The sequence below is a fragment of the Dysidea avara genome, chromosome 3, assembly GCF_963678975.1.
Source record: "Dysidea avara chromosome 3, odDysAvar1.4, whole genome shotgun sequence".
Lineage (NCBI taxonomy): Eukaryota > Metazoa > Porifera > Demospongiae > Dictyoceratida > Dysideidae > Dysidea > Dysidea avara.
The window spans coordinates 23,004,258-23,017,184 of NC_089274.1; the positions used below are offsets into that span (position 1 = coordinate 23,004,258).

At 34.6% G+C, this 12,927-nt stretch overlaps 2 protein-coding genes across 2 annotated transcripts; both read right to left on the reverse strand.

The window, feature by feature from the left end:
* Positions 1–2,700: 2,700 nt before the first annotated feature.
* Positions 2,701–9,268, reverse strand: LOC136251839 (NLR family CARD domain-containing protein 3-like). Its single transcript, XM_066044243.1, has 4 exons — positions 7,091–9,268; positions 5,908–6,092; positions 4,884–5,011; positions 2,701–3,032 (listed from the first exon to the last, which is right to left on the reverse strand). Exons 1-4 carry the CDS (start codon positions 8,850–8,852, stop codon positions 2,828–2,830), a joined length of 2,280 nt encoding a protein of 759 aa, XP_065900315.1. The 5' UTR covers positions 8,853–9,268; the 3' UTR covers positions 2,701–2,827.
* A 614-nt stretch (positions 9,269–9,882) lies between these two features.
* Positions 9,883–12,776, reverse strand: LOC136248414 (NACHT, LRR and PYD domains-containing protein 12-like). Its single transcript, XM_066040197.1, has 2 exons — positions 11,280–12,776; positions 9,883–9,897 (listed from the first exon to the last, which is right to left on the reverse strand). Exons 1-2 carry the CDS (start codon positions 12,774–12,776, stop codon positions 9,883–9,885), a joined length of 1,512 nt encoding a protein of 503 aa, XP_065896269.1.
* Positions 12,777–12,927: the final 151 nt, after the last annotated feature.

The window sequence follows — 12,927 nt, forward strand, 5'->3', positions numbered from 1 at the left end:
CTGCCAAGCTTTCATGATAGGAAATTGAGGCTGGTTTTATGGTTATATTTTTGGCTGAAAAAGCCAAGACCTAATATACAGTACTACCATACTGCTCAAGAAATTGATTGGCAGAAGGCTGAGTGAAATAGAGTAATGGCTCACATGAATCCATGCCTTATACCGACTTAGGTTACTTTTAAAGCTGTAAAGTATACATAAGGTGGGCCCTTTAACTTGAAACCACAGCCATTCAAATTAAGCCCACACTTATTTATCTGAGGCTCATGCACATACATTGAATTTGAATGTATGAATTAGCTAACTGGCTGAATTAATGCTGCCATAGGGCATGTTGTATTGTTAGTTGAACCACTGGTTGGAGTAGTGGAACTGCTAATTGGAGTAGATGATAAGCTACTATGTAGGTGCAGTAGCACTCGAGCTGTCAAGTGGAGTGATATATATCCTCCCAATGGATGATGGGATTTATCTTTGAACTCTTGAGTCAAATATGCTCACAATTTTTCCCAGAATGCTTTCAGGAATTTCCCAAAATTTTCATCCCATTATACTTGATAGGCTAGCAGCATTTCTTGCAATTAATTGTCTTGAAACATTTAATCAGTGAATGCTCTATTAGACTATTTCATTACAAAGTGACTATTCTATTAGAGGGTATCAATCTAAGGAGCTTTTGGGTGCTCTATTGCAGTTTTCAGTTCCACTGACTGCTCTATTATTGAGTATTAATCTATTTTTCATGGAATTAAGCTCCATAGTTTGAAATCTCTACCTATATGCTAGCATTGTGTTGGCATAGCACTCCAGCCTATTATGCTTTTTATTGTGCCAGCATATTTGACACAGGCCTAACTATTTGAAGTGGCTGAGTCAGCATTATGGAAGGCAAGCTTAAATGTGAAGTAGGAGTGGGAACTCATTGTAGGGTACCATAACACCATTTAATTTTCAACATTTTCTGGTCGAACTTTCTTAGACATTGTAATGAACAAACCCATACAGTTTTCATGTTGTATATCCTAGCTCTAGATGTAATTTAACCCCTATATAGCTGTAATTAATTTGGGTGCTGGTAAGACACACCAGCATACCAGCTGCAGTACATAATCACTTTCTTTTTGTAAATGTATATGTATGTATGTATGTTCGTATGTATATATACTGTAACTGCAGCAAACTTAATAAATAAATTGATTATGTTGGACAACTAATGGCTTAGCATTCAGATCTATGTTACCATGGTAAATCACTTTGTTGATCTTGTCCAATACTGCATTATGGTATCCATCACTGTGATGTAAATGTTTCAGGTTTCACATTAGGGTGCAAAATTAAGCCACACTTGATCTCTAACTTGGGAAGTGAGAATATAGTTTCTTTTGTCATACCATGCTTGTGAGCTGATAAGATGTTCTGTTGGACAGTGACATAAACAGTGTGTAAAGATCAGTGAATTTCAGGTGACAAATTAATTAGTGGTGTTTGCCAGATTGGTGATTCCAAATATAAGTAAACTAGCTGTTGTACAAACATGTAAGGTGGCCACCAACATCTTTGATTTTGCAGAGTAATATAAGTGGGTGCCTGTTACTAGTTAAATTGGGGGATGGATAAAACTCTCTTATCCTTTTGATAGCTTTGGGATAAAGTCATTACATGGTTTACTAACCACAAAATGTGAAAAAAAATCTCACCATGCTGCACTTTCATTAAATTGAGCTCCATTAAAATATTCATCATGTCAGAATACTTTCTTAATCTGAAGTTGACTAAATATATTTGGGCTTAAGTTTTGTTTTCTGCCAGAAACTTGACTCAGAGCATAACTTTGAGAAAGCAGTACCTTGCCTAAGCCTAAATCCTTGAGTCTTGTGGTGAAATCATGACAGTTGAGAGGTTTGTACACAGTAGGTAGTTGTAAGCTATACAATTGAATTGCTTTTCTACTTTGTAGACAATGGAATAAGGTATGCACAATTAGTTAGAGGTTACTAGTAGCAGGTAAAAGTCAACATAGACAATTTTATCAAAGCCACAAAAAAGAAATTTAGTGCAGTTCCAGCAAGTCATTAAGGCAAGAAGTGATGAGAAAGCTGTAAAGGCAATTTCTTATAGAAGCATCCTCTTTTCTGGTTTCATTCCATTCCAGCCTTCGCACTCAGTACCCACCAATGGACTTAAGTTATTTGAGTATCACTTATTAAATTCACTGACCGTATACACAAAGATCCATATCCGGTGTGTGCTTATTCAATGATAGTAGGGACACTGTAAGACTATAATACAGGTTTACATTGCATGGTACAAGTTGAGCCTATCAACCAAATATCTTTGTGCAGCTGCTCTCAAACTATTTGCGCTACCCTTCATAAACAGGTCGTTTACATAGCTCATGCTAGTATGGTTGAATGAACAGAAAAGTGGGTTATTAGGTTACCTCCCAGGAAGACAGAGCTCTTGTACATCTACCACTCACCTGTACATACACTAACCATCCAGTTCTTCTTACTTTACAATGTCTGATTGCCCACCATTATTGTGGTTGGGGGTGAAGTACATTAAATATTTTAATGTTATAACTGCTTACATGTACATAAGCATGAAATGCAACAATTAATATTTATTTAATCCAACAAAATGTACTCATCAATTCATCATAATTATATGAAACAATTAATTTATTGATGCGGTTTATTCAGAAAATATAGTATACATTACATAATAAAACACAATGGTAGTCACAGCATAAATATTATATCTATAAAGCTATGTACAAGTTTATAGCAATACAAACATTCCACTATTGTGTAGCTACTATCTATACTTATGACATAGAAATAATACTTTTATAAATAGCAAGAAATGCTTCATTTATGTTGATACCAGTCCTAGCACTAGTTTCAAAATATTTCAAGTTGTGCAAATTACTAAATTCTACTATCTTCTTTTCAGGAACCTGCCGTAAATGCACCAAATCACATTTATAGCCAACAAGAACTTTGTAGCAATCTGATGGTCCTTTATTGATCCTGATAAAACCAATGTCATATAGCTTAATTACATTTACATACTACAAAAATGCATATATCAAGCATGCAAGCACATTATGGAAAGCCCTCTATCAAGAAGTGAGGTAGTATATCATACAGTATGATAGTACTGTATAGTAGGAACCACAAAAGAGTAGGCGTGGCCCACAAAATAACATCACCCAAACACCAGCCTCAATTTTCCCTGATGATGACGAGGCAGTATTGGTTAGGTAAAACTAAGCCCAAGCAAGGATTCAGATGGACGTGAAACACCTTCAAAAAGTTGCTACGGAACTATTTAACGGAATTTTACACTGACTGAGTAACTGACTGACTGAGCAAGTAACTGACTGATGCCTTCAGACCAGTGTAACTCAATAACAACTAAGGCTACGGGTTTGATTTTTTCACTGTTCAACGTTACTTCGACTTGAGAGGTGCCTTTTGGCATACCTCAGTGCATACAATGTGTTTTTCATGGACTTACCAGTGTCTTCCATTCATTTTTGTTGACAGCGAAAAGTGTCGATTTTGCGGTAGCATGTGATGGCTTCCCTTCGTAACATAAATTGTTGTATTTTTCATAGTGGCTATTTTGATTGCAGAGGTGCTTTTCTAATAGTTCATTCGTACTGCTGTGTAATGGGTTGAACATAGCTGACAACAAAGTGTAATGAATACTTCACTTTTCAGACGATAATTGATATAGCCGGGGCGTGCGATGCCATTTCAGATGTAGTATGCATGGGTTCATAGATAAGGGGTTCAAAAGTCATAATAATTATTTTTTAAAAAGTTAACAAACAAGTACACAGAAAAAAATTTGGAATTTTCAACTAGAGTAGGGACCATAGCGCATCGATAAAAAGTACTGAAACAAGCTGGAGTAGTGCATGATATTAAATCACAGTAAAACAATAAGAAGTGTTATATCCCTACTGTGCTCAAGTACCATAATGGAAGTGCATGCACAGTAGGGATATAACACTTCTTATTGTTTTACTGTGATTTAATATCATGCACTACTCCAGCTTGTTTCAGTACTTTTTATTGATGTCCTATGGTCCCTACTCTAGTTGAAAATTCCAATTTTTTTTCTGCATACTTGTAAAAGTATAGGAATTGCCAAGATTTTAGACTACAATGACATTATTAGCAACTGGGATGGAAAATGAATAAGCCAGCAAACCAGTGAAGACTGTAGTCTACAATGTGTACATCGTTTACAGTGTATATTGCCTACACAATGCAATAACTCAAACATTAAATCTTAGATAAATCATGCCGTTAAACCTCATTTACAGGCATGGCATATTAATGGTGAAACAAGACTATGAAACTCATGAACCAAATATGCACTAACCACAAATAATGAGTAGTAGCTTCTGATTGTCTTAGTAGTATACTGGTCCTGATTGCCACTGTTTTATTATAGACATTATATATATAGCAAAGATGTGTCCATCAGCACAAAAATACATAATTATTATATTGATAACTACGGTCATCAATTATTATCGTTATCAAAACAAACTCATTATTCATTATTGTTATTGTGATAAAGTACACAAATGTACACCAGGAGGACAGCCCAGAATGAGGAAGATACAGAGTATGCAGTTCTGGTTAAATACTAACTATAATTCATGTCATGATAATGGTTTCCAATTATGGCTGAAGCAAGCATAAATTGCTAGCAAAAAGGTAAACTTTATGGACATAATGAAGTAATTTTATTAGTTTTTATGTGTGTAAACAGATATTGTAATATGCATTATCATTTTGCACAGCCCTCTAGTGGTTAGAGTGCAATGATGCAGGAAATTTTACTCACACATAAGTCCTTACCAAAATTTCTGCACGTTAACAAATGATGTCCAATTTGTAAAGTCAAATAAAACAAATATTCCTCTGGTCTGCTGAATATAGCCATCTAATAATGCATTATAACGCTGACATCCGCTTGTGTCCCATATCTAAATGAAGTAATTAATAAAATTTATGCATCTGTTACTTTATGTCAATCAGTATATAGTGCATTTACCCACATGACATCATCTCCAGCAATATACATTTTTAATGTGCAGACTGTTAGCAAAGTATTATAACCACTCTGTCCCTCTTCCATGCATATCACCACTATTAATATGCAAAAACAGCCATAAAAGTTGTGTTTCCCAAAGAGTAGGCCATCATGTATACTGTACAAATCAGTCATTATGCATACCATCCTTTCAAGTAGCGTAAGTGACCAAATATCAAACAGGATTCATGCACACAAGAAAAGCAAACCATTTGGTGTTATGGCTATGCAGTTGTAAATATCAATATACAAAGTATGGGCAATAACATTTCTTATAAAGACTCTCACTCTTTGTGTTAACAGGCTTTTAGCCTTCTCAGAGGTCCCTGGTGGAACAATAAGTCTTCATGGCAACACCCTTCATATTGTCAAGCTATAAATTGATTGATTTTTAGTTTAACCTCATGGTAAACAGTCTGCAATACCACAAGCACAATCAAACTAGAGGCGTTGTTCTTTTCCATTGATTGATTACTGTGTAAGTCAACAGAACTAACTCAACACATGCAGTAAAAATGTTGTATACACTTAAGCCAATTCTGCAATTTCACATTACTATAGATATTAACACTAGTAATGTTTACACATGAATTCTTAAGGCTGACAAGTTCAGGCTACACACTATATAGACATTATTGTAAGCTTCCAAATTTGTTACGGAATTATCACTTGATTCATAACTTACAATAATAGTTACTATTTGATCATTGGCTACTTACACTATAAACAGCACAAAACACTGTAAACAGCACACACACATATATAGGATAAATCACACACAGTACTGACCTGGAGCTTTGAAACAATTCCATTGTGATTTATCATTTTCATCATTATGTTGCTACCAATTGTTGCATGTTGAAATAGATCACACTTTTCTGTCACATAATGAGTAATAAAGCAAGATTTTCCAACACTGTCATCACCAACCACTACCACTTTAACAGAGGAAAATTTTCTTTTTCTGTGTATTGCTGTGTGAATTACAACAACAACAATTGTAATAAAGTGGTAAATAAACCGAACTACACAATAAAAGGTTTCATTTGTAAGCATACCAATTACCCACATGGCAGCTGTAATATAAAGTTCATTAAAAACTTTTCAGTTCTTTTTTCTTCTGAGGACTTTGTCATCCTCATGGCTTACAGCCACTTTACTGCAACTATGGGTAACATTATGCACGATAGTCATTCTGAATCATTCATCCCTCATAGTAATTCACTTGTATTCCAGGCCTTCTGTGGAGCTAAGAAGATACCACCGAACTAATTCAAAAACTAGCCAAGTCATACAATTTGCATTAAAACTGCAAATCACTCTAGAAAGTTGTCCCGTCCCACAACCTCCCATTTTAAAGTGAGTGAGTCAAAGCAGGAGTAGCCAAACTTGCCTTGAAAATTTTTCATTTGCAGTTGTCAGTCTGATAATGTAATATAAAATGCTTTGCATTATACAAGCTACTTGGAAAAGACAGTACATTTATAGAAGGGGTAGGCATGAGATTGCTAATAGAATATTTGTCTGTGTACGGGTATTCCCCTGTATTTTATTAAAGTATAGGTAAAATATTCTTTGCTATGTGTTTAACTTATTGGCTACACATCCTTACTTAATGAGAAAAGATAAAACTTTGCTGCATAGTTTAATATTTATTTATTTATTAAAGCTTTACAGCACAAGTGCTGAAGGTCTGTAGGACACTTGGTCCTATATAATAAGGTAACACATAGAAACTGGGGGTGTAAAACCTGCGTAACATCTACTTGTTTACTTTTCTACTTTTTACTTATCTACGTTAAAACTTTACTATGTTATCATGTCAATACTTTACTATGTAAAAAGTGTATCACTGTTATTTGAAGTATCAATTAGAAATAGATTCACCGGCTAATTAATTGAAACTTGAAGAACATCAGAATTATTTAATTATTCAAAATAGCATGAGATGTTTATTCATGCATCAACTTACTGTCATCTTTTGGTAAAAGCTGCACTGATTTAATTTGAGAATACATGTAGGGCACAAATTTTTTGAGTAACAGTTCAGCATCCCATGACTGCATTAGCATTTGTCTAGTTTTCCATTTCCCAGGGAAGATTTGCCTATTATCACTCCAACCACTTTCTCCTGTTATCTTTGATACATTATTAATACTGTTCAAAATCTTCATTTTAACTGCACTTTCCAATAAATTGAATACATGTAAGTGCTTTTTATCAGTTAACTTTGACACCATACAACTTTCAACTTCATCAGTAAGATGATTATGATTGAAATCCAGCAGTGTCAACACTGATACGTTTTGAATACATTTTACAATTTTTAACAAGCCTTCTGTACATAAATCGTTGTCATTGATATACAATTCTTGTAACTGACTGCAGCAACACAACAACGCTACTAAATCATCTGCAGCATCATCAGTGATACTATTATTGCTGATATCTATTATCGCCAACAATAAACATCTCTGCAGAGCATTGAGGACCTTTACGATTCCCAGTGTTTGAAACTCATTCCCAGAAATATTAAGCACTTGCAATAGAGTATTACGAGACACCACAACTGCTATACTATCAGCTGCTTCTTCTGTAACATTGTTATTACTAATATCTAAGACTCTCAGTGTCGTAGTATTTTGCAAAGCTTCAGCTATTTTGATTATGCCTGCAGTTTGAAAATCATTCCCACCAATATTAAGCTCTTGTAATTGAGCATTATGCAGCAGAGCAGCTGCTAAATCATCTGCTGCTTCACTATCAATTTCATTGTAATTAACATCCAACACTAGTAGTGCTGTGATGCAGTGCAGAGCTTTGGAAATTCTATTAGCTCCCATAGTTTGGAAACCATTTCCACCAATGTTGACCTGTTGCAGTCCCCTATTATTATGCAAAACCACAGCTATATCATTCGATGCTTCATCATCAATCTCATTATTGCTAATATCTAGCATTATTAAAGAAGACATACTATGCAATGCTTTAAAAATTGTAACAGCACCTGTAGATTGAAAACCATTCTCATAGATACTAAGTTCTTGCAGTGCAGTATTATTAGATAAAACAGCTGCTACTTCAACTGCAGCTTTGTCTGTTATGTTGTTGTTATCAATGCAAAATCTTACCAATTCTGAATTTCCACGTAAAGCTTTTGCAATAAGCATAGCACCCTCAGTTCGAATATTATTTCCACCTATCACAAATTCTTGCACATTGACATTATGTGATAAAGCAGCTGCTATACTGCCTGTTGCTTCCTCTGTGATATTGTTGTTATCAATCCAAAGCTTTACTAATGTTGATACTCTCTGCAAAGCCTTCATAATCTTTATAATTCCTGCTGTCTGTAGTTTGTTTCTACTTAAACCAAGCTCTTGTAGTTTTGTACAAGAGTGACTGGATATAGTGTAAGCTATATCATCTGCTGCATCTTCACTGATGTTGTTGTCATTCATATGTAGGCTGGTTATCATTGAAACATTCTGTAGACTTCTACTAATTGCTATAGCACCTGATCCTTGAAGATCATTTCCATCGAGATCAAGATGTTGTAGATGAGTATTGACTGACAAGATTGTTCCTATACTATCAGCAAATTCTGCAGTAATGTTGGTCTTTTTAAAAGTCAGTCTGTGCAAATTTGATATACACTGTAAAGCCTTTGTTAACACAATACCATCACCATTTTGAAAACTGCTATTACAAAGACCAAAATGTTTTAGCTGCATGTTATGAGAGATGACAGCTGCTAAATTCTCTAAAGCATGGTCTGTAAAAACACTATTGCCAACTACAAGTTCTTTTAAGGTATATTTATCCTGTAATAGTTTAGTTATTCTTATTATTCCTGCAGCCTGCAAAGTACTGTTTAAATACAACTTCTCTAAAGTTTTGTTTTGATAAACTATAGCTGCTATATCATTGGAAACTTCATTTGTAATGTCATAATTGTCAATCCCCAGTACTGTTAAAGTCACTATACTTTTAAGCGTAGCAATTACCCTTGCAATGCATGCCAAACGTAACACTCTGGCAACAAAATATACTGCCTTCAGCTGCTTGTCATGACAAACAAATAACTCCTTTGCATGATATGGCTTAGTCTCTTTAATCAAAGTTACAACTTCATGCTCCAGGTCACAACATGGTTGAGATTGCAGAAAACGCAACTGACATTGAGTTACATTAATACCACACAGAAAGTTTCCAACCATTATTACAAAGCTTACTTGGGCTGAATATAATAATTTTTGATCAGTGATATGATTGTAAAGGACTTCAGTACTGATAGCAAGAGTATCAGATATTGTTATTTCCATTTTTCTGTTAGCAAAACAACCAAGAATATCCACTACGCTCTGTTCGTGCAATTCATTGTTGATCAAATGAAGATGCCACAAATATTGCAATGCAGCTACACTAGCAATTTCTTTAATGTGGTAATTAGAAGGTAGCCAGCAATTGACAATGTACAAACTAGTAGAAGGTTGTCCATTGATTCCATGACTCTCAGCATTACAAAAGAAGCCAGTTTTGCTACTTTTGCAGATTACAGACATACAAACCTGCAATGACTTTTTCACAACTAAACTTCTCTCAAGTTTTTCAATAAAATTGATATAACAGTCATATTCGATGTCACAAAGAAATAATTCATTCACTTTCCACAATAACAGTATTTTTATAAATTGGAATGTGATTGCTAAAGTAAACTTATCAGCAGAGATTCTTAATGTCTTTACTGTTGATTTACACTTCTCAATCACCAAATACCTGTATATGATGTCACACTCAACAACTCCAATACTGCAACCTGAAAGATCCAATTCGACCCAATCACTGAGAGTGGCAGCCAAAGTTGCTGCGATTTGGTAGAAAACAGGTGCAGTTAACTGACACTTTGAAAATTTCCAAATTTTTGTTGATGGTTTCAACAGGAGTGCTAGTGCAATTTGTTCAGTTGTTGGATTATGAGCTATTAAAGCATCTTTTGTGACCACAATTGTGGAACCATTTTGACAAGCAGAAGTTAAGATGTTCAAGTCATCTCTTTTTATATAACTAGTGCTATGTAAAAAGAGTTCTTTTACTTTCATCGCACACAACATCATAAGGCAATGTAAATCTAAGTAACTGTTTAGAACATAAAACAAAGATATGGATACCGCCTTGTTTAAAACTGTCTCAAAATCAGAAGTGGTTATGTCACACTTGTTAAGGTAAACATTTTTCAGTGATTTATAAACAACTACTCTCTCAAATACTTTAAATTTAAACTTATGAGCAATCAAGGTATCCTTTTCAAACAGTGCGATTCTTATACAGTCATTAACAAGTGTTTTGCACAGCAATCTAATAAAAGTATGCATTATAAAATCATACTTTGAGCCATGATAAGAGTGAACCACTTTCCAAGCACATGTTTGCTTTTTGCCAGCACAAAGCAATCGAATGCAGCAAACAAGGTTAAATAATTCTAATTCTGAAAGGTTTGTAGCTAGAGAGTCTGTAATAATCTGACCTTGAACTTTACTGCTGCTAACTACCACCTGCACACCAAAATTTATACTGTCGGGTAGTAACGCAACCAATTCATCAGCCACCTGGTCATGTAAAGTTGAATTATAAATAAACAAGCCAACATCCCAGCCACTATTTAACAAGATATTGCAGACTTCTTTAGTAGTCCAAACACCAAGAACTGTGCAAATTGCATGGAAAGTTTTAAGTTTTCTGTCCCCAATAAAAGTTTTCAATTCTTGAGTTTCTGAAATACTGTATTTATACTGCCATTTGCAATTAAATAAATATACATGCAAGCCTTTGGTATTTCTTAATTTAGGAAACACAGAAACAATACGTTTCCAATCCAGGTTGTTGACAAATATCAATGAACCAATTATAGTTAATTTCAATCCAGATTTGATAGAAGGATGAAAAAATGTATTTTCAACTGCAGCAAGCAAACCGCTGTAAGTGACATCATTTAATATAGCATCATCAGTAATAATCACCTCTGTTGTATGCCAACATACAAGCATTTGAAATAATTTGTTCAGAGATTCAAAATTCAAATGATTAAAAGAAAAATCAACTTTGTTAATAGTGACTATATGATGCTCTAAGAACCTATCACTCAGAACACCACAACCTACACTTCCAACACTACACTTTGACAAGTTAAGATATTCCCAATCCTTCTTCAAAGATGTTATTAAAAAGAATCCCAGAGTATTGAGATCATTGGGCAAGAGGGTCTGGTTGCTAAGATCAATAACATCTCCTTGAAAAAATTTTCCAACAGAATTAATCATGTCTTTATTGCTAGTTTCAACAAGACATTGAAACAGATAGAGGCACTTGATCTTGTTATTTAACAGCTTATTAGATACAGTTGTGTTCTTTGATAATTTAGTGAAAAATTGAAACCTGTTTCCCGAAAGAAAATGCCTCAATGCAAAAGAGCTTGCATCAGTGATACCAACATACATTATCCAAGTGTTGTAATAACGATGCCTCCAAAAACTTTTGCTGAGAATTTTGATTTGCTTTTTATCCGGTAATGTTGAAATATGATAAGCTGCCATGTATTCTTGAACTGAGAAGTGAAGAAAATGAAACGTTACATCTTCACCACCAGTCTGAATATTAAAATATCGAACTGCTTTTAACAATCCAAGGCCATTCCAGTTACTTTGAGTTATGGTCAAGTTAGAACAATCTGCCTCAATTTCATGCAACGTAAACACTATTTTGTCAACTTTTAAAGCCTTATAAGCTAGTTTTGCCATTTCATTAAACACTTGATTATGTGGAGGAGGCAACTTGGCCAAATCAGTTAAAACAGGACTGTTACCTCCACTTAGTTTCTTAATGAAGTGATAAACTGACATTTCAATGAATTTTCTATACATGTCTGTCTGAGTTTTGGGTAACGTGTCCATATCACCATCAGCAAGGCATAGTAATATGGTCATGTTTAAAGGAATATAACAGAGTGCATTAATTGTAGGATTGGACTGTAAATAAAGCTGAAGTGCCTTAATTTTGTCCTCCATACCTTGGAAAGCAGTTCGAACATAATCAAGTCTGTCTTCCTCAGTGAAGCCAACTATTTCTACCCTACAGTCTACAAGACTATGTAGATGTGATGAAGCTGTAGGATGAGAAGTGATCACCAAACAACTCTTGAAAAAAACTCTGCGATGGATTATATCTGCAACAAAGGACTGCATTTTGACTTCTTCAGATATTTCATCATATCCATCAAAAACAATAGCAAGATCTTCACCATCAGTTTGAGAGAGATGCTTTGCAACACAAGTGATCATTTCACTAGTACTGCTTTTAACTGCATACTGTACAAAACTTTCAACTGATACTATTCTATTGACATTACATTCACGTAAGAAAATCAAGAAAAGAAACTTTTTACTACTCAATAATTTATTATTAGCCCATTGAAAAGCAATTTCTTTTGCTAGAACAGTTTTACCTATTCCAGGTGCACCTTCTATAAGTATTAGATTAGGATCTTTGATAGACCCACCAGCAGATATAACAGGTACAAAAATATCTGATATGTTTTTGGTTGCTCCAGCATATCTATCATGCTCAACATCAGCATGTGAATTCAAAACAGACTCAGTCATAATTCTTCCAGTGTTTGCTAGTTCATAGGTGACAGAAATCACAGCAGCATCAGTACACTTGCCTCTGCTATGTATGAGCGTAAGTGTTGTATAGTGTTTGGGCTGATATGGTGGCCAGCCATCCACTGTAGTACAAAACCGGTTGTCAATG